The 18,051-nt window shown below is 42.4% G+C and overlaps 1 protein-coding gene across 2 annotated transcripts in view; it reads right to left on the bottom strand.

Annotated features, from left to right (window-relative positions):
• The window catches only part of CTNNA2 (catenin alpha 2), a 138,113-nt gene that overhangs the window by 66,383 nt on the left and 53,679 nt on the right, over nt 1-18,051 (bottom strand). For both annotated transcript variants that reach the window (XM_067468555.1, XM_067468556.1), the window contains exon 5: nt 4,085-4,198. In XM_067468555.1, coding sequence (XP_067324656.1) covers nt 4,085-4,198 — 114 coding nt within the window. The remainder of the gene's footprint in view (nt 1-4,084; nt 4,199-18,051) is intronic.

The raw sequence follows: 18,051 nt of genomic DNA, 5'->3' as shown, positions 1-18,051 counted from the left end.
TTTATAGTTGTTGTTTGTTTTATCACACCAACAGTCAACAACAGAGGGATAGGGAAGCTTCAGAAGTTCCCCCTGTCCCATTTGGAGGTTTCTTCAGCATATTTTTTAGCATATTTGGAGGTTTTTTTAGCATATTGCGCAATTGCGTCCGCCATTAACGAATCGATTCGAAATTTACGAAATTTCGTATATTTCGAAATTTTTAAAAGGAAAATTTTGGAATTCTTTAAAGAAACGAAATGTGATGGACCCCTTAAAAACGAAACGAGTTTAGAAACAATTTTTTCCGTGGTTACCCAGCCCTGCTATTTAGCTATTTTGAATTTCTCTTTTATAATCTGGTTTAGGTTCAATATTGGGAGAAAAGCAGGGTAAGACATAAAGCTATACAAACAACTGAAAATGGGATTTTTCCCATCCTGGTTCCACAGTCATGCTCCAGTTACAAAGTAGGATACCAGGTATGTTTTAAAATCAAATCTTTATTTCTCCTGAACCTTCCACTCTATCATGTTGAATGTCTTCATGAATTCCAGAGTTTCACAGCTATTCCCGTTTTAGGCACCTAGGTAGATTTTCTACAATTGTTTGTAAAGGCACAGATTTTCCTTCCTGTGTTTTCCTTCTTGCATTTTCTGTGCAACATTAATAATAATAATAATAATAATAATAATAATAATAATAAACAAACAAATAAATATAATAGAAAATAAAAGAATTAGTCTCCAAAGAACACTTCCTGGATTTTTGTGTAAATGAATTTCTCAGTAACATCCACAAGGGCAAATAGTACCGTACTTGGAAACTGTGCAGAAACCCTCATATTCTTATGGAACAATGTGAAATTTTCTGATTTTTTTGTTTCCATATGCGAGCAAGCTGTAATGGACAATATGATTCCTTTATACTTCTGATGAAGATGTATCAGTGTTGGATCCAAGTTCTGGATGAACTTTAAGCAGAATTTTCTCTCATTAGTACTCATGTTCATTTTCAATCTTTCTTATAACCAGTTGCCTGTAGCCTGATCAGAGCCATCTATCAAAGCAATAGCAAAAGATGTGCAGAGACTATGGTTTATTGTTCTTGTTCTTTAAAAATGAAGAAGCAAACTGGTAGCAACAGCTAGTTGGGGCTTAAGCAGGATTAGATGACTCCAGGGACTGCTAGTTGGACACCATGGTTCAATGTGATGAGATGTGTAGGTTGGTGAGGCCAGCATTCTTGGCAAAGAAGGCTAAGGACCTTGTAAAACTATGACTCCAATGATTCCATAGCATTGAGTCCCAGCAAGTGGTTTTAAACTGCATTACTACTACAGATTTGTCCCTTACCTTGGAGTAACTTTCTCTGAGACTGGTTCTTGGACTTCTCATCACCAAAGGAGTGTCCTCAGGGCAAAGGCTACTACAGATTTGAAGCACACTGAGCTACAAAAATGAGAGGTGTCCAACCATACTTATCTAAAATGCTGGCTCCATTTTGTGTATCATTTTTTTTTTACAGCAAACCACATTCTCCCCTCCCTGAAGAACTTTTGTCTGTTGGCAAAGTCAATCAGAGAGACTCAAATATTTCAGGATAATTTTTACAATGTCAATGCAACAATACTGGAAACTCAATCTGTCAGACTGCAGAAGCTCTACTTAGAAAAAGAATAATAATTTCCTTACAGCAAAATGTGAAGTTTGTTAAAAGAGAAGGTGAGGAAGAAGAATGTTTGTTGGATAATGATTATTTGAGGTACTGTGGATAGAGTAAGGACCATATAGCATTATAGGGATCTCTGATGGCAAGAAGGATTTGTAGCCACTGAAAATCCGACCTGCACACTTTATAGCACCAAGGATCTTAGCACACAAATCTCTTCAAGTCAAGGGTTTTCTTATACACAAGCAGCTTCATTAAAGCAGACTGTTCCATTCCTTAAATATTGGGAAAATTTCAGCATATGCAATTCCACTGAGAGTGGAGATCTCTGCCTAATCCACTATGTTGTACAATCCCAATATTAATGACCTCCTTGAGGGTATTAAATTCCGATGGCGGTTTGAATTTTAAGTGTTTTTCTCGATAGCCATGAGACCCATGATTCCTTTTTAATGTGAAAACTGAAAGTCCTGGGGCTCTTTTGACAGATGTACCAGATTAGCTGCTGGAATCCAGCTACCTTACTTTCTGGTAGTAAATGTTGGTTACAGGGTAAACAAACATCACATATACTCAAAGCAACACATCTATTTAAACTTCACAATCGAAGAAATGTGGTTGTTGCAAATAATGACTGATATGAAGTCACCTAAATGGAAACTTTGGATTCAATATGAGAAAATGTGACTCACTAGAAGACACAGTGGTTGAGAAGGTGGGAGGCATTTGGAGAAAAGGGGGACTTCAATTCAGTGACTATACTCAATCAAGGAAGATGTGTCCAAAGTTTCAATGAGAGGCTGAAGCTCTCTTAACATAGTGAGGTTGGTGGGGACGAAGAGCAGGGCCTTCTCAGTCATGGCCCCTCACCTGTGGAACTCACTCCTGGGGGAAATTAGGGCATCAATATCCCTCCTCTCCTTCAGGAGGAAGGTAAAGACATGGTTGTGTGACCAGGCCTTTGAGCAACCTGACAACTAGATAAGGACAACCAGACGGATAGGACTTACAGGACTGACAATTGTGGAATTGGAATTTGAACTATGAGATAGCGAAGGCTGACCGTCAATGAGGAGAAAATGGTTTGTATTGGTTTTATTGGTTTTATAGTTGTAATGCAAGAATGGTTGTTTTCTGCTAATTGATGTTATTTTGTTTTATTGCTGTTATGTGATGCGGGCATCAAATTGTGCCTTGCTTTTGTAAGCCGCCCTGAGTTCCCTTCGAGGTGAGAAGGGTGGGGTAGAAGTAACCGAAATAAATAAATAAATAAATAAATAAATAAATAAATAAATAGAGAAAACCAAAGTGGTCTTCCAGCAGGCACCAGCCAATCCCTCTGCAATGCTAGAAAAACAGCTTAATGGTGTAACATTAGAAAATGTTGACAATTTCTTCTACCTTGGCAGCCACCTCTCCACAAAAGTTAACATTGACACTGAAATTCAACACAGCCCAAGCTCTGCGAGTGCAGCATTTTCCCAAATGACGCAAAGAGTGTTTGAGGCCCAGGACGTCCATAGGGATACCAAGATGCTTGTTTATAAAGTTATTGTCCTTCCAACTCTGCTATATATCTGCGAAACATGGACTGTCTACAGATGTCACACTCAATTCCTGGAATGATTCCATCAGCTTTGCCTCCAAAAAAATCCTGCAATTATCTTGGGAAGGCAGGTGGACAAATGTCAGCATGCTGGAAGAAGTCAAGACCACCAGCACTGAAGCAATGTTCCTACAACATCGACTCTGCTGGAGTGGCCATGTTGTCTGAATGACCGATCACCATCTCCCAAAGCAGTTATTATACTCCCAACTCAAGAACGGAAAACATAATTTGGTGGATAGGAAAGAGATTTAAAGATGGGCTTAAAGACAACCTTAAAAACTGTGGTATTGACACTAAGAACTGGGAAGCCCTGGCCCTTGGGTGCTCTAACTGGAGGTCGGATGTGAGCAGCAGTGCTACAGAATTCAATGAGGCACAAATGGAGGGCAAAAGGGATAAACATTCCAAGAGGAAGACGCATCAAGCCAACCCTGACCGGGACCGCCTTCCACCTGGAAACCAACGTCCTCACTGTGGGAGAACATGCAGGTCAAGAATAGGGCTCCACAGCCACCTATGGACCCACCGCCAAGATACTATACTTGGAGGATCATCATCCTCTGGCTATGAGGGATCAACGTAAGTAATTCATAACTTTGAAAAACCCAACAGGGCTGCTGCTGACAATGTGATTTGAAGGTCTCTCATTCAAGTCAACATTCAGAAGTCAAAGTTGATTTGCTGGCAGTTAAAAACAACAAAATGGAAACTCTCCAATCTGCTACCATTCGATTTTTTTTAATTTTGTCGAGTATGTTGCAAAAGCTCAGCTTTTATTACAGAGTTTGAAGTCACGTTAATACCTTTCCTGGGTTTTAAACTCACCCTTGCACTTTGGCCAGCAATAAGCTGATCATCTTCGGTCTGAACGCTCGTCCGGCTGCGAACATCATAATCTTCTTGCTCAAAGTCAGAATCATCTTCTAGCTCTTCGGGAGTCTGGGTTTTAAAAAGACAAAGGAAAGAAGGCAAACTTACAAAAGGAGCAGACAAATCCCACCAATAACTAAGTTCCCATTTCATCAACTACCTGCCCAGAGAACTCAGTTTCATCTTCACTTTAAATTAACTTGCCTGAAAAGGCAGGCAGGATCCCAAATTGAATTGTCTGGGGGGAAAAATGAAGGTGTACCAACCGGGTTCTTTTACAAGTGGCATTCATCATCACCTTACTGTGATTTCTCTTAACTCCGTTAACGGAGTGAACATACATTGTGCAAACTCACACCCATAGGATATGTTTTTACCCCCTTGGAATGTGATATTTCAAAATAATTGCATTTGGTCTTGGGAAAAAGGAAGACCAATAATATTATGGTACCAAAGTGATTGAAAAATCTTTCAAGAGATTAAGGAAGCATCCCAGGAAAAGGCACCTTCAGCAGGGAGCTGCAAACACCTACTCCTTCAACTGAAATTTAAATTGGACACATTCTTGAGGAGTAAGTTATTTATTTATTACTAAACGGGTCAAAAGCATTCGGTGATGGAACAAACTCTTCATGGTGAGGTTGCAGAAAAGACAGCAATACCAGAGATTTCGGCTTTCACGCTGGTCACAGTCTCCCTTCCCTGCATTCCCCAAGATCTTTTCTGGGTCCCAAACATGGAGATGACCCCTATCTCAAAGGGAGAGATGCATCATAGCAGATAGAATATGGCAAAAGCATTTGCTAGTGGTGTCTTTCTTTGTGTGTTTGCACCTGTGTCAAATGATATACAGCCACAGGATATTAGGGGTAAAAATAGAATCCAGAAAGCTCTCTTCCAAGGGAAAGGGGGATTTGATTAGTGAGATAGCTTTGTGTTGTTTTCATAGTCCACTGGAGGACAAATATCCCTTTTCCCCAATGCAAGCCTTTTGCTTTGCTCTTTTTGCTGTTCTGCCTTTAACTCCCACATGGAATCAGCAGGAGTTCTGCTGCACACATTAGAAGAAAACAGTCAAGGTAACCTTATTCTAACAAGGGGGTGGGGGAACATAGCTCTCTTATCTGTAATGCATTCATTGTTCGCTTCCATGTATAGAGACAAGCTGTGCTATGTGCTTTGAGGGCCCATTGAGAGGCTACTGAAGACCAAAGGATTGCAAGATTCAAAGGAATACAGGGTCTCTGACACTGTGCATTCCTTTCCTATCTTCTCCTCAATCTTGTGCAGACAGTAGGAACGCCACCCGTTAGCAACAAAAAGAGAACGGTCCATTTGATATTCCTGCTGCAACCAAACAACTAAAATTACAGCAAAGGGGGAAATGAGTGATATTCTCTGTGGATAGTATTAATATATTTATAATATCACCTTGTTTATTATAACTTGTGTATACAGATGTGGAACTTTTCACCACCAGAGGTTTTGGATGACTGTTGTCATTAGTCCTATTCCAAATGTTTTCGATCTTACTTCATAGAATCATAGAGTTGGAAGAGACCTCGTGGGCCATCCAGTCCATCCCCCTGCCAAGAAGCAGGAAAATTGCATCCAAAGCACGCCTGACAGATGGCCATGCAGCCTCTGTTTAAAAGCCTCCAAAGAAAGAGCCTCCACCACACTCTAGGGCAGAGAGTTCCACTGCTGAACGGCTCTCACAGTTAGGAAATTCTTCATAATGTTCAGATGGAATCTTCTTCCAATCACCCCTGTCAGAGACCCTTTCTCTACTGCTTTATATATAATCCAGCGAATTGCAATAAACAGGATTATATGATTTTACACTGCCATATAATTCAGTAAAATACACTGAGTCTGTGTGACGGCGCGAGTGGTGCCACCTGTGTGTAGAACTGTTAGTTGCAAGATTTAAACTGTTGAATCATGCATAATCCTGCCTTTTACCCTGCTTATGTATATTTGGCTGGATTGGTTACTTATAGCTGTCAACCAGTATTGTTTGGCTCCACCTCTTCCTGGAGGAGGGGAGTGCTTCCCTTTTTATTCTGCCATCAGAGTTTCTATTGGATGGACGTGAGTAAGAGACTTGGCTCTAAAGGCCCCTGCTTAAATTACCTCTCAGCACCAGTTCTGAGGGGTTTTTTTTTACCCTTGAGACTTATGCTTCATGTTCAGACCAACCTGAACGACATTGGAAGTCTCAAGTGCCTTCAAACCGGTTCTTTTGGCACCAGAGGAAGATCCTGAGTCTTCAAACATAGGCCATTTGAACTGGGGTTGTGGTTTGCTCCGGCATTCACAGCCATTGAGGAAAGAGGAAACAGGAAAAGCTACAAACTTCTCAGCTACAAAGTCCTTGGACTTCAGAGATTGTAAAGTATATCTCCTTTATCCCTGTTGAAACATCTAGCTTATGCCTAAGAAAGATAACTCATTGTGAACAATAAATACCATTTCGAGTTCTCTGTTGTGTTTTGGTCTTTGGGAGTTCCAGTTTCCTATAGGAGGTCAAGAAGCAATCCCCTGGGGAAAGATGCCACGTCCATGCCTCTCTCATTAAGAGTTATAGCCCCAGGCGCGACGGCACAGTCTGCATTCTGAAACTGGACTGAATGGCAGTGTAGAAGGCCAATGTTAAGGATTTAGGAGAGATGAAAGACCAAACTATTTTGAAGGCTAAAGGCTCTCCTCTATGTAGGAACTCGAAGACTGAGATCAGAATCAAGAGGTCCCTAGATTTGTCTTTCTTTTTTTATGAACTCCATAGGCTTATGAGTGCATCTACACTACAGAATTCATGCAACACCATTTTAACTGCTATAACTCAATGTTATGGAAATCTTTGGCAAAGCAGCAGCACTCTTTGGCAGAGAAGGCTAAAGATCTTGTAAAGCTACAGTTCCCAAGACTCCAAAGCATTTAGCCACTGCAGTTAAAGTAGTATCAAACTACATTTACAGTGCAGATGAAGCCTAAGAGCATGACATCCTAGTGTCATGTTGGTTGGCAGAATCATGCAGCCAGCGTGGAAGTCCAGGCTTAAAGAACAACAACGCATATACTGTGGGAAAAGAGGGTGGCTTTCCCCCTTTCTCACTTTTTTCAAACTCAAGTTTGGCTGCTCATGGAATTCCAGCTCTATTTCATTTTCTGTAGAATTTTCTCCAGGTCAGACAAGCCAGTGACCTGGATGCCCACCATCATAGCATTTGGCATGGCTCATTTCCTTCAATACCGTGAAACAATCTGTCATCCTGTACTGACCGTGCACCACCCTATGATCTACTGGTGGCAAATTCCCTTTAGCATTCAGCCAATTCCTTTATGAAAGTGAGCACAGAACACTAAAGTTTGGAGCCATGGCAGTTAAAGTGCCAGTTTCTAAAAGTATCAGAAGTTTCTAACATGGAGACACAGAATCAAAGTTCACCAAGGACAGGTGAGAAATATTAAGGGACAACCAAAGCTCTGGCTATCAGCAGTGACAGCCACACAAAAGGAAAACCTTAACCTGGAAACTACTGACTTAGAATCATAGAATCAAAGAGTTGGAAGAGACCTAATGGGCCATCTCAGTCAGAAAGTTCTTCCTCATGTTCAGATGGAATCTCCTCTCTTGTAGTTTGAAGCCATTGCTCCGCGTCCTAGTCTCCAGGGAAGCAGGAAACAAGCTCGCTCCCTCCTCCCTGTGGCTTCCTCTCACATATTTATACATGGCTATCATATCTCCTCTCAGCCTTCTCTTCTTCAGGCTAAACATGCCCAGCTCCTTAAGCCACTCCTCATAGGGCTTGTTCTCCAGACCCTTGATAATTTTAGTCACCCTCCTCTGGACACATCCCAGCTTGTCAATATCTCTCTTGTATTGTGGTGCCCAAAATTGGACACAATATTCCAGGTGTGGTCTAACCAAAGCGGAATAGAGGGGTAGCATGACTTCCCTAGATCTAGACACTATGCTCCTATTGATGCAGGCCAAAATCCCATTGGGTTTTTTTGCCGCCACATTACATTGTTGGCTCATGTTTAACTTGTTGTCCACGAGGACTCCAAGATCTTTTTCACACGTTCTGCTCTCAAGCCAGGCCTCCCCCATTCTGTATCTTTGCATTTTGTTTTTCCTGCCAAAATGGAGTATCTTGCATTTGTCTCCATTGAACTTCATTTTGTTAGTTTTGGCCCATCATCTCTCTAATCTGTCAAGATTGTTTTGAATCCTGCTCCTGTCCTCTGGAGTATTGGCTATCCCTCCCAATTTGGTGTTATCTGCAAACTTGATGATCCTGCCTTCTAGCCCTTCATCTAAGTCATTAGACTTGTTGTAGCTTGTTGGCTATTCATTTTCTTGTATACTCCCCGCCCCAAGTTCCTTCCCTGGTATTATCATAGGTTCAGGATGTGAGAAAGACACATTTCTCCTGCTCTAGGATTGCTCATGCTCTAGGATTGCTCATACTCCCTTGCTAAGGGTTGCTCATACTAGCACTTTATTCTTGCCTAGCTTTAGGCCTACTTAGGTTTTGGGGATGATTGAATGTTGGTATTTTGAGAGCAAGCACCATTTGAGGCTTCCATTGTCAATGTTTCCTCACAGCTCTCAAGAATCAATACACATTGGGTAAACCACTCAGCCAGGAATACTTCAGAACACTATTCCAGTTGTGTATGAATAAAGAAATAGTGTAGCAGTGGGACAGTCATATGAGCAGATTGTGATAGCATCACAAACTACTTCTCAGGTTGATGCTAGCCAAGTTCTCTCTACCAGCTCTTTTCTCTCCCTGAACAGTTCACCTTACATGTGGATCAGAGTAGAAAGCAAATACACAAAGCTCCAGGAAATGGGTTTACTGATCTGGAGGCACTGGATTCCAGTGGTCTATTTTGACCATGATATACAAACCGGGCCAGAGTGTGGTGGTGTGGTTTGAATGTTGGACTAGGACTCTAAGAAACTAGGGCTCAAATCTCTGCTTAGCCATGGAGAACAACTGGGATACTTTGGGAAAGTACAATTATTTTGGATCCCCTATGGGTGAGAAAAGTGGTATATAAATGTATTGTCGAAGGCTTTCATGGCTGGAATCACTAGGTTGTTGTAGAATATGACAAAGTCCTGGAACCATGAACACAAATACTGCAAGGTAAATCCAGCCTCGCTTAGGCAAACTCCTTAGGTAAACACAAAAGTTCCTTTGACAAAGATCTGGTCTCAAACCCCCTGTTTAATACCCTTTGCAAAACATGAAGGTGTTTCTTTGGCATCTGGCCTCCCTCTTGTTAGCTATCCTTTCACTCCTTCGAACATGGAATTCCAACCGGGCGGTCCTATCTAAAGTTCCTATATAATCAAGGTCAATCTGCTCATTAGCAGCCTGTTTCCTGCTTAGAATCATAGAATCAAAGAGTTGGAAGAGACCTCATGGGCCATCTAGTCCAACCCCCTGCCAAGAAGCAGGAATATTGCATTCAAATCACCCCTGACAGATGGCTATCCAGCCCCTCTTTAAAAGCTTCCAAAGAAGGAGCCTCCACCACACTCCGGGGCGGAGAGTTCCACTGCTGAACGGCTCTCACAGTCAGGAAGTTCTTCCTCATGTTCAGATGGAATCTCCTCTCTTGTAGTTTGAAGCCATTGTTCCATTGCGTCCTAGTCTCCAGGAGGGCAGAAAAAAAAGCTTGCTCCCTCCTCCCTGTGGCTTCCTCTCACATAATAATACATGGCTATCATATCTCCTCTCAGCCTTCTCTTCTTCAGGCTAAACATGCCCAGCTCCTTAAGCCGCTCCTCATAGGGCTTGTTCTCCAGACCCTTGATCATTTTAGTCACCCTCCTCTGGACACATTCCAGCTTGTCAGTATCTCTCTTGCTCATTATCAGGCTGAGAACTAGGCAAAGAGGTATCCTCTCTTTCGGAGTCAATCTGCACCTGGCTGCTATCTTCAGTTTCCACACTCTCATGTCTTGCTGTGGGAAACTGGATTTCTTCTTCATTGTCTATAGCAGGGACATCTTGAACCAAACTGTGAATCTGAGTCCCATAATCCTTGTCAGAAACACTCTCTGATTCATGCTGGAAAAAACCTCCTCTGGAAAAAAAAATGGTCTAAGAAAACCCTAGAATGGTGTAACCATGGCTGTATCCACAATGAGGAATTCTAGCACATTAACTCAATGCTATGGAATTTGGGGGTTTGTCATTTTGCGAGATATTTACCCTTCTCTCTTGTTACATCTCGAATAGACTACTGCAACTCACTCTACGTGGGGTTGCCCTTGAAGACTGTTCGGAAACTTCAACTGGTCCAGCAAGCGGCAGCCAGATTACTCACTGGAGCACCATACAGGGAGCATACCACCCCCCTGCTGTGTCAGCTCCACTGGCTGCCGGTTCAGCACAATTCAAGGTGCTGGTTTTAACCTACAAAACCCTATACGGTTCCGGTCCAGTGTATCTGTCTGAACGCATCTCCCTCTAAGTCCCACCCCGGAGTTTGAGATCATCTGGGGACGCCCTGCTCTCGACCCCACCGCTATCACAAGTGAGGTTGGTGGGGACGAGGAGCAGGGCCTTCTCAGTGGTGGCCCCTCACCTGTGGAACTCACTCCCGGGGGAAATTAGGGCATCAACATCCCTCCTCTCCTTCAGGAGGAAAGTAAAAAGATGGTTGTGGGGCCAGGCCTTTGGGCAATCTGACAACTAGATAAGGACAATCAGGCGATTAGGACTGACAGGACTGACAATGTGGAATTGGAATTTGGACTATAAGATAGCGAACGCTGACCATCAATGAGGAGTAATTGGGTTTGTATTGGTTTTATTGGTTTTATTGTTTTAATGCAGGAACTGTTGTTTAATTGTTAATTCCTGCTATTTGTTTACTACTGTTATGTGATGTTGGCATCGAATTGTGCCTTTGTAAGCCGCCCTGAGTCCCCTTCGCGGTGAGAAGGGTAGGGTTATTTATTTATCGTGTCGTCAGCAACCATTGTATTACAATTCTAACAGAGCAAAACAAACACAGAGATTAAAAAGAAAAAGGAAGAAAAAAAACCCACACAGATTCTGCAAATTTGGTATTTGGTTAAATGTCCTTTGACCAGTATCTGGCCACTTGGAGTGCCTCTGGGGTTGCCGCAAGAAGGTCCTCCATTGTGCATGTGGCAGGGCTCAGGGTGCATTGCAGCAGGTGGTCAGTGGTTTGTTCTTCTCCGCACTCGCATGCCGAGGATTCCACCCTGTAGCTCCATTTCTTAAGATTGGCTCTGCATCTCGTGGTGCCAGAGCGCAGTCTGTTCAGCGCCTTCCAAGTCACCCAGTCTTCTATGTGCCCAGGGGGGAGTCTCTCATTTGGTATCACCCCTGAATTGAGGTGCTGGGTTTGGGCCTGCCACTTTTGGACTCTTGCTTGCTGAGGTGTTCCAGCGAGTGTCTCTGTAGATCTAAGAAAACTATATCTTGATTTAAGTCGTTGACGTGCTGGCTGATACCCAAACAGGGGATGAGCTGGAGATGTCTCTGCTTTGGTCCTTTCACTATTGGCTGCAACTTCTCGGCGGATGTCAGGTGGTGCAATACCGGCTAAGCAGTGTAATTTCTCCAGTGGTGTGGGGCGCAGACACCCTGTGATAATGCGGCATGTTTCATTAAGAGCCACATCCACTGTTTTAGTGTGGTGAGATGTGTTCCACACTGGGAATGGTAGAACAAACCGAAATAAATAAATAAATAAATAAATAAATAAATTCTCTATCAGAGAACTCTGATATTACAATAAATCACAAATACTAGGATTGCATAGGATAGAGCTATGACAGTTAAAGTCCTGTCAGGTTGCTATAATGCTGCAGTATGGATGTTCTCTTTAATAATAACAAATAAGCATTGGATTATGTTCATGAAGATGAGCATGACACAGGATTCAATTTGAAAATATTGTTTAAGCAATATGATAAAATTCTGATTTCATGTCACCATTCAAACAGACTGCTCTCTCTGAACTGAAGTGATGAGATGGAAAAGATAGAAGAGCCTTGCTGACAGCAGCACGAGAGACATCCCACAGTGCCTTGGCTTTTGAGGAAGGCGTGGGAGAAAAAAACAGAAAAAAGGAACAAAATGGTACATATTCTCTGTCATCTTGGGCTTTTCTGATTGAGTTTCATTACATTAACTTGTCCTGAGGAAACACCATAAGTAATTGTGACAAAACAATATGTAGCAGAGGGCTTCTAAAACGAAGCAGTGTTGTCAATTATGTTCAATTTCAGCTGCCGAGATGGGCGGACTAAATGTGTTATAATGGGAGTGTTTCTTTCTTCTTGCCCTGTATTTCCAAACATGTTAGAGAGGAGACTTAATTCCCAAAGCAACACCCTCTCAGTGTAGATATCATAGATATATTAGAATCATAGAGTTGGAAGAGACTTCATGGGCCATCCAGTCCAACCGCCTGCCAAGAAGCAGGAAAATTGCATTCAAATCACCCCTGACAGATGGCCATCCAGCCTCTGCTTAAAAGCTTCCAAAGAAGGAGCCTCCACCATACTCTGGGGCAGAGAGTTCCACTGCTGAACAGCTCTCACAGTCGGGAAGTTCTTCCTCATGTTCAGATGGAATCTCCTTTCTTGTAGTTTGAAGCCATTATTCCGTGTCCTAGTCTCCAGGGAAACAGAAAACAAGTTCGCTCCCTCCTCCCTATGACTTCTTCTCACATATTTATACATGGCTATCATGTCTCCTCTCAGTCTTCTTTTCTGCACGATAAACATGCCCACCTCCTTAAGCCACTCCTCATAGGGCTTGTTCTCCAGACCCTTGATCATTTGAGTCGCCCTCCTCTGGACACATTCCAGCTTGTCAATCTCTCTCTTGAATTATGGTGCCCAGAATTGGACACAATATTCCAGGTGTGGTCTGACCAAGCCAGAATTGAGGGGGAGCATGACTTCCCTGGATCTAGACCATGGGTCCTCAAACTTTTTAAACAGAGGGCCAGGTCACAGTCCCTCGAACTGTTTGAGGGCCAGATTACAATTTGGAAAAAAAAGCCATGAATGAATTCTTATCCACACTGCACATATCTTATTTATAGTGCAAAAGACACCTTAAAACAATATAATAATTAAAACGAAGGACACTTTTAACAAATATAAGCTTATTAGAATTTCATTGGGCCTGATTTTGGCTAATGAGATAGGATAGTTGTTGTTGTTGTGTACTTTCAAGTCATTTCAGACTTAGGTTGACCCTGAGTGAGGGCCGGGTAAAGATCTTGGAGGGCCGTATCTGGCCCCCGGGCCTTAGTTTGAGGACCCCTGATCTAGACACTATGCTCCTATTGATGCAGGCCAAAATCCCATTGACTTTTTTTGCCGCCACATCACATTGTTGGCTCATGTTTAACTAGTTGTCCATGAGGACCCCAAGATCTTTTTCACACGTACTGCTCTCGAGCCACGCATCCCCCATTCGGTATCTTTGCATTTCATTTTTTCTGCCAAAGTGGAGTATCTTGCATTTGCATCTTACACCAATTTCTATACATGGCCATGTTCTAGAAGCCTTCTCTCCTGACGTTTCACCTGCATCTATGAAAGGCATCCTTAGAGGAGGTGAGACCTCACAACCTCTGAGGTTGTCTGCCATAGATGCAGGTGAAACGTCAGGAGAGAATGCTACTAGAATATGGCCATATAACCTGAAAAACCTACAACAACCCAGTGATTCCAGCCATTTGACAGTACAATTTCTATAAAGTCAATAAAATATTACAAAATTGATAAGAATTCTTTTCCTTTGTACGATTACAAGGAAACCCTTTGAGCAGCTGAAAAAAAAGTTTTATTTCCTCCATGCCGTTAAGGCAAATATCTCTGATGATTTCATTGTTCCACAATGTGTGCCCTGAACAATTACTCCAAGGTGATGAATTCCTCTGACAGACAACCTGATGTGATTAAAAGTCATTTTAATGTTCAGAAAGGGCGTAAAGAGCAAAGCGTGAGTCTTACCGTGCCTGAACAAATACTTCAGAAATTATGTTTTAGAAAAGAGAACTGAACTCTAATTTACTAGCTGTAGTACACGTCAAGCTCATGTGCCCTCTTTTCTCAGAAAATGGCGTAGCACAAAAGGCAACTCAATCATGTCACCCAGAAGATGACACGACTCCTTTGACTTCACAAGTTCAGGACCCTCAACAAACAGGTGACTGCAATGCTGAAAAGCTCCCCTCCAACCTATTCCTGCAATTATTATGCTCTAGAGTTTATTAAGCACAGGAGGAAAGGGAGAAAAGAACGCCTGATAAAATCAAATCAACTGGTTACTCAACGCTGAAATGACAGTTTCCCTACCTGAATAAACACTGAAAACGACGCCTTTGGAGATTCAGTGAAGCAGCAAGTTAATTTATTTATTCATTTAGATATTACGAATACCTATCTCGTACCCTGAGCTCCATATGTACATTAAATAGGCACAAATGGTTCCAATCTTCATTACACAATTGAACTACGGTAAAGGCAGATATCCAAATACTTTAGGGAATGCTTAATTTCTGTGTAGAAGAAGGGAGTGCACAAAGGAAAGGAGCTGCATGCATATTACTTTCAGAGTAAACTGCTGACTGGAGCTAAATGGCAGACCAACTATTTCCAGGCCACCCTTCCATCTTTGCTCTGCTTACCTTAGAGAAAAAGAATCAGCAAATAATGCATTCTGTTTTCAATCAGAGAAAACGTCACTCCAAAGCTAAAAGATGGGCCAAAACTAACAAAATGAAGTTCAACGGGGACAAATGCAAGATACTCCACTTAGGCAGAAAAAACGAAATGCAAAGATACAGAATGGGGGATGATGCCTGGCTTGAGAGCAGTACGTGTGAAAAAGATATTGGAGTCCTCATGGAAGCAAAGAGTTGGAAGAGACCTCATGGGCCATCCAGTCCAACCCCCTAGCATCCTCTGAGGATGCTTGCCAATAGATGTCCTCATGGACAACAAGTTAAACATGAGCTGACAATGTGATGTCGTGGCAAAAAAAGCCAATGGGATTTTGGCCTGCATCAATAGGAGCATAGCGTCTAGGTCTAGGGAAGTCATGCTCCCCATGCTCTATTCTGCTTTGGTTAGACCACACCTGGAATATTGTGTCCAATTCTGGGCACCACAATTCAAGAGAGATGTTGACAAGCTGGAATGTGTCCAGAGGAGGGTGACTAAAATGATCAAGGATCTGAAGAACAAGCCCTATGAGGAGTGGCTTAAGGAGCTGGGCATGTTTAGCCTAAAGAAGAGAAGGCTGAGAGGAGATATGATAGCCATGTATAAATATGTGAGAGGAAGCCACAGGGAGGAGGGAGCAAGCTTGTTTTCTGCTTCCTTTGAGATTAGGACAAGGAGCAATGGCTTCAAACTACAAGAGAGGAGATTCCATTTGAACATGAGGAAGAACTTCCTGACAGTGAGAGCAGTTCAGCAGTGGAACTCTGCCCCGGAGTGTGGCGGAGACTCCTTCTTTGGAAGCTTTTAAACAGACGCTGTATGGCCATCTGTCAGGGGTGATTTGAATGCAATATTCCTGCTTCTTGGCAGAATGGGGTTGGACTGGATGGCCCATTAGGTCTCTTCCAACTCTTTGAGTCTATGAAAAATAAGTAACTGGTCAAGAGAAGACAGGACTCATTAGAAAAGGCTGGAGGGTGCCCGTTTCACTCCAGCTTTTGGAGAGATGTTGTGTCAAAGAGGGAATTTCAGCAGGTGCAACCAAGTAACAAAGCAACACCTGCTGGCATTCTCTTTTCTACCCAAGCATTAAAGGTACAATAACCCTCTCCAGTTTTTGCTCTGACAACCCTAAAGGTCAGTTGTTCTCAAAAGGCTTAGAGAACGGGAGCAGATATGTTGTCCTAGAAAAAGCTGAAAATGGGAAAAGGGAATATATAGCTCCATTACGTATAAATCTGCAAGACACTTGGTATGAGGTCTTTGGTACTACTCACTGCATTAGCAACAACTCAAGATGGGAGTGTAAATCTGGGCACCGGAAATCAATTCTTTGTCAGTATTCTGCTAAACTGGGATTTTCTACTCCTCTGCACTGATTTTAATTGCACTGCACAGACCAATGTCACTTTCTTTCTAAGTGGAGAGTATTTTAAACTTCTCTATAAGCAGGAACATTTGGCACTTACACCATATCAAGAAGGAATAGCCCTCAGGTTATAAAACTATAGTATAGGTTCATGTACACAGACAATATAGTCTATACTCATCACATGTTTGATTATGGCTATGCATGATGTTCCTCCACTTCTGATAGATAGATAGATAGATAGATAGATAGATAGATAGATAGATAGATAGATAGATAGATAGATAGATGATAGATAGATACTGGATTAATTCAGTTTAGTCTTGTGCTAAGAAAAGTCAGGGATACACTAGAGATTGACTTAAGTAATGGAGCAACCCTGCAGCTTCAAGGTAATGTGGACAGCAGGATCAGATCCTATTTGGACTGATCTGCACTGCCACTGTCCCCTTTTCTCCGTGTTTGTAAGATTATGGCCATGCCGTTGTCACTCCTAGTTGGCTGCAGAGCTCCATATGATATATTGGTCAATTTGTGCACCCAGTTTTGACCTCATGTGACCAGGAAGAAGGTGGGGAGATCATCCCTCCTTCCTCCTGGTCATGCAGACCCCTCTGCTAATGTCAGCACAGAAGCCTGCAATGGCCAGGAACTTTGTGGCCATCTGGGAGCACCACTGGAGACAAGGCCAGGAAGATGACAGCCTAGTAAGACTAATGTGGTCTTGGCTTGGATTGATCATTTGGATTCCAATCCATCACTGCCTCAGGATTGAGATGGTGCATGTGGATAGCTCTGGAGTGGATTGCTCCGGATTGGCCCTGGGTTAACTGATTAGTAATGAAGTGCTTTTAAGAGAGGATGTTAGGCTTGCATCCAGTGGGAAGCCAGGGCCCCCGAAAAGAAGCCTTTAGGGAAATTTCCCTTATTAAGCAGTCTTTATGAGGCTTGAGAAATATAACAGTTCTTTATTAATGAACAACAGGCTTAACAGTCTATTAGATCTTGCAATCTTGTTTACAGAAAACAGGCACTATCTTCAAAAACTTTGTTAAAAGGAAAATTCCCCCTTTTAGCTCCTCCCAGGCTGCTGTGAACCTAAACCTGACTGATTTGAGTCTACTACCAGCTGAACTGCATCTCAGAACCTAGCAGACGTACCTGTAGTCACTTAGCTGGAGATGAACAGAGCTGTTATTCCCTCCGGAAGTCCTCAGGGCTGTAAAGCTGTTTCCCTGGAACCTTTTGGGAATCTGTAGAGGCTCTTAAAATTGTTCTCCCCCGGGAAGTCTTAAGAGATGAAGCCTTTGCACAGGAGGACGTTTGTGTACATCCTCTGCATTGACTTCCTTTTTGAGACTGGCTGAAAAATGGCCCCTTCCCTCCAAAAAAAACCCAGAGAGGGGCAGGACCAGGACCAGGGAACCTAACTGTTAATGACAGGTGGCTTTTCCTATGAATGCAAATTATAACAGGAAGCAACCCTGCTGCAAAATCCCAAGCCTGGGATTGCAAACCAACATTTAATCCAAAGAAATAAAATTGGAGCTCCTGGAACAGCTGTTCCAGAACAGTAGTCACGGCCTTAGTTATCTATAGAGATGTTATAAATGACTAAATTTCATTGTATTGCTCTACAACTCAACTGCATTTTCTTTTTGGGGTTTCTTTTGTATTGAGGATGATGAGGCTTCTTTACTCGCTGAAATTCACAAAAATGCTTTATATGCATTATTCTAATTTGTAAATTTATTTGTGCTATTTAATGAATGTGTTCCTATTGAGTAACCTGCATTTTGGCTC

Source organism: Anolis sagrei, chromosome 5 (assembly GCF_037176765.1).
Source record: "Anolis sagrei isolate rAnoSag1 chromosome 5, rAnoSag1.mat, whole genome shotgun sequence".
Taxonomy (NCBI): domain Eukaryota; kingdom Metazoa; phylum Chordata; class Lepidosauria; order Squamata; family Dactyloidae; genus Anolis; species Anolis sagrei.
Note: the sequence above shows the minus strand (reverse complement) of the source record. Positions and strands in the feature narration are given on the sequence as shown.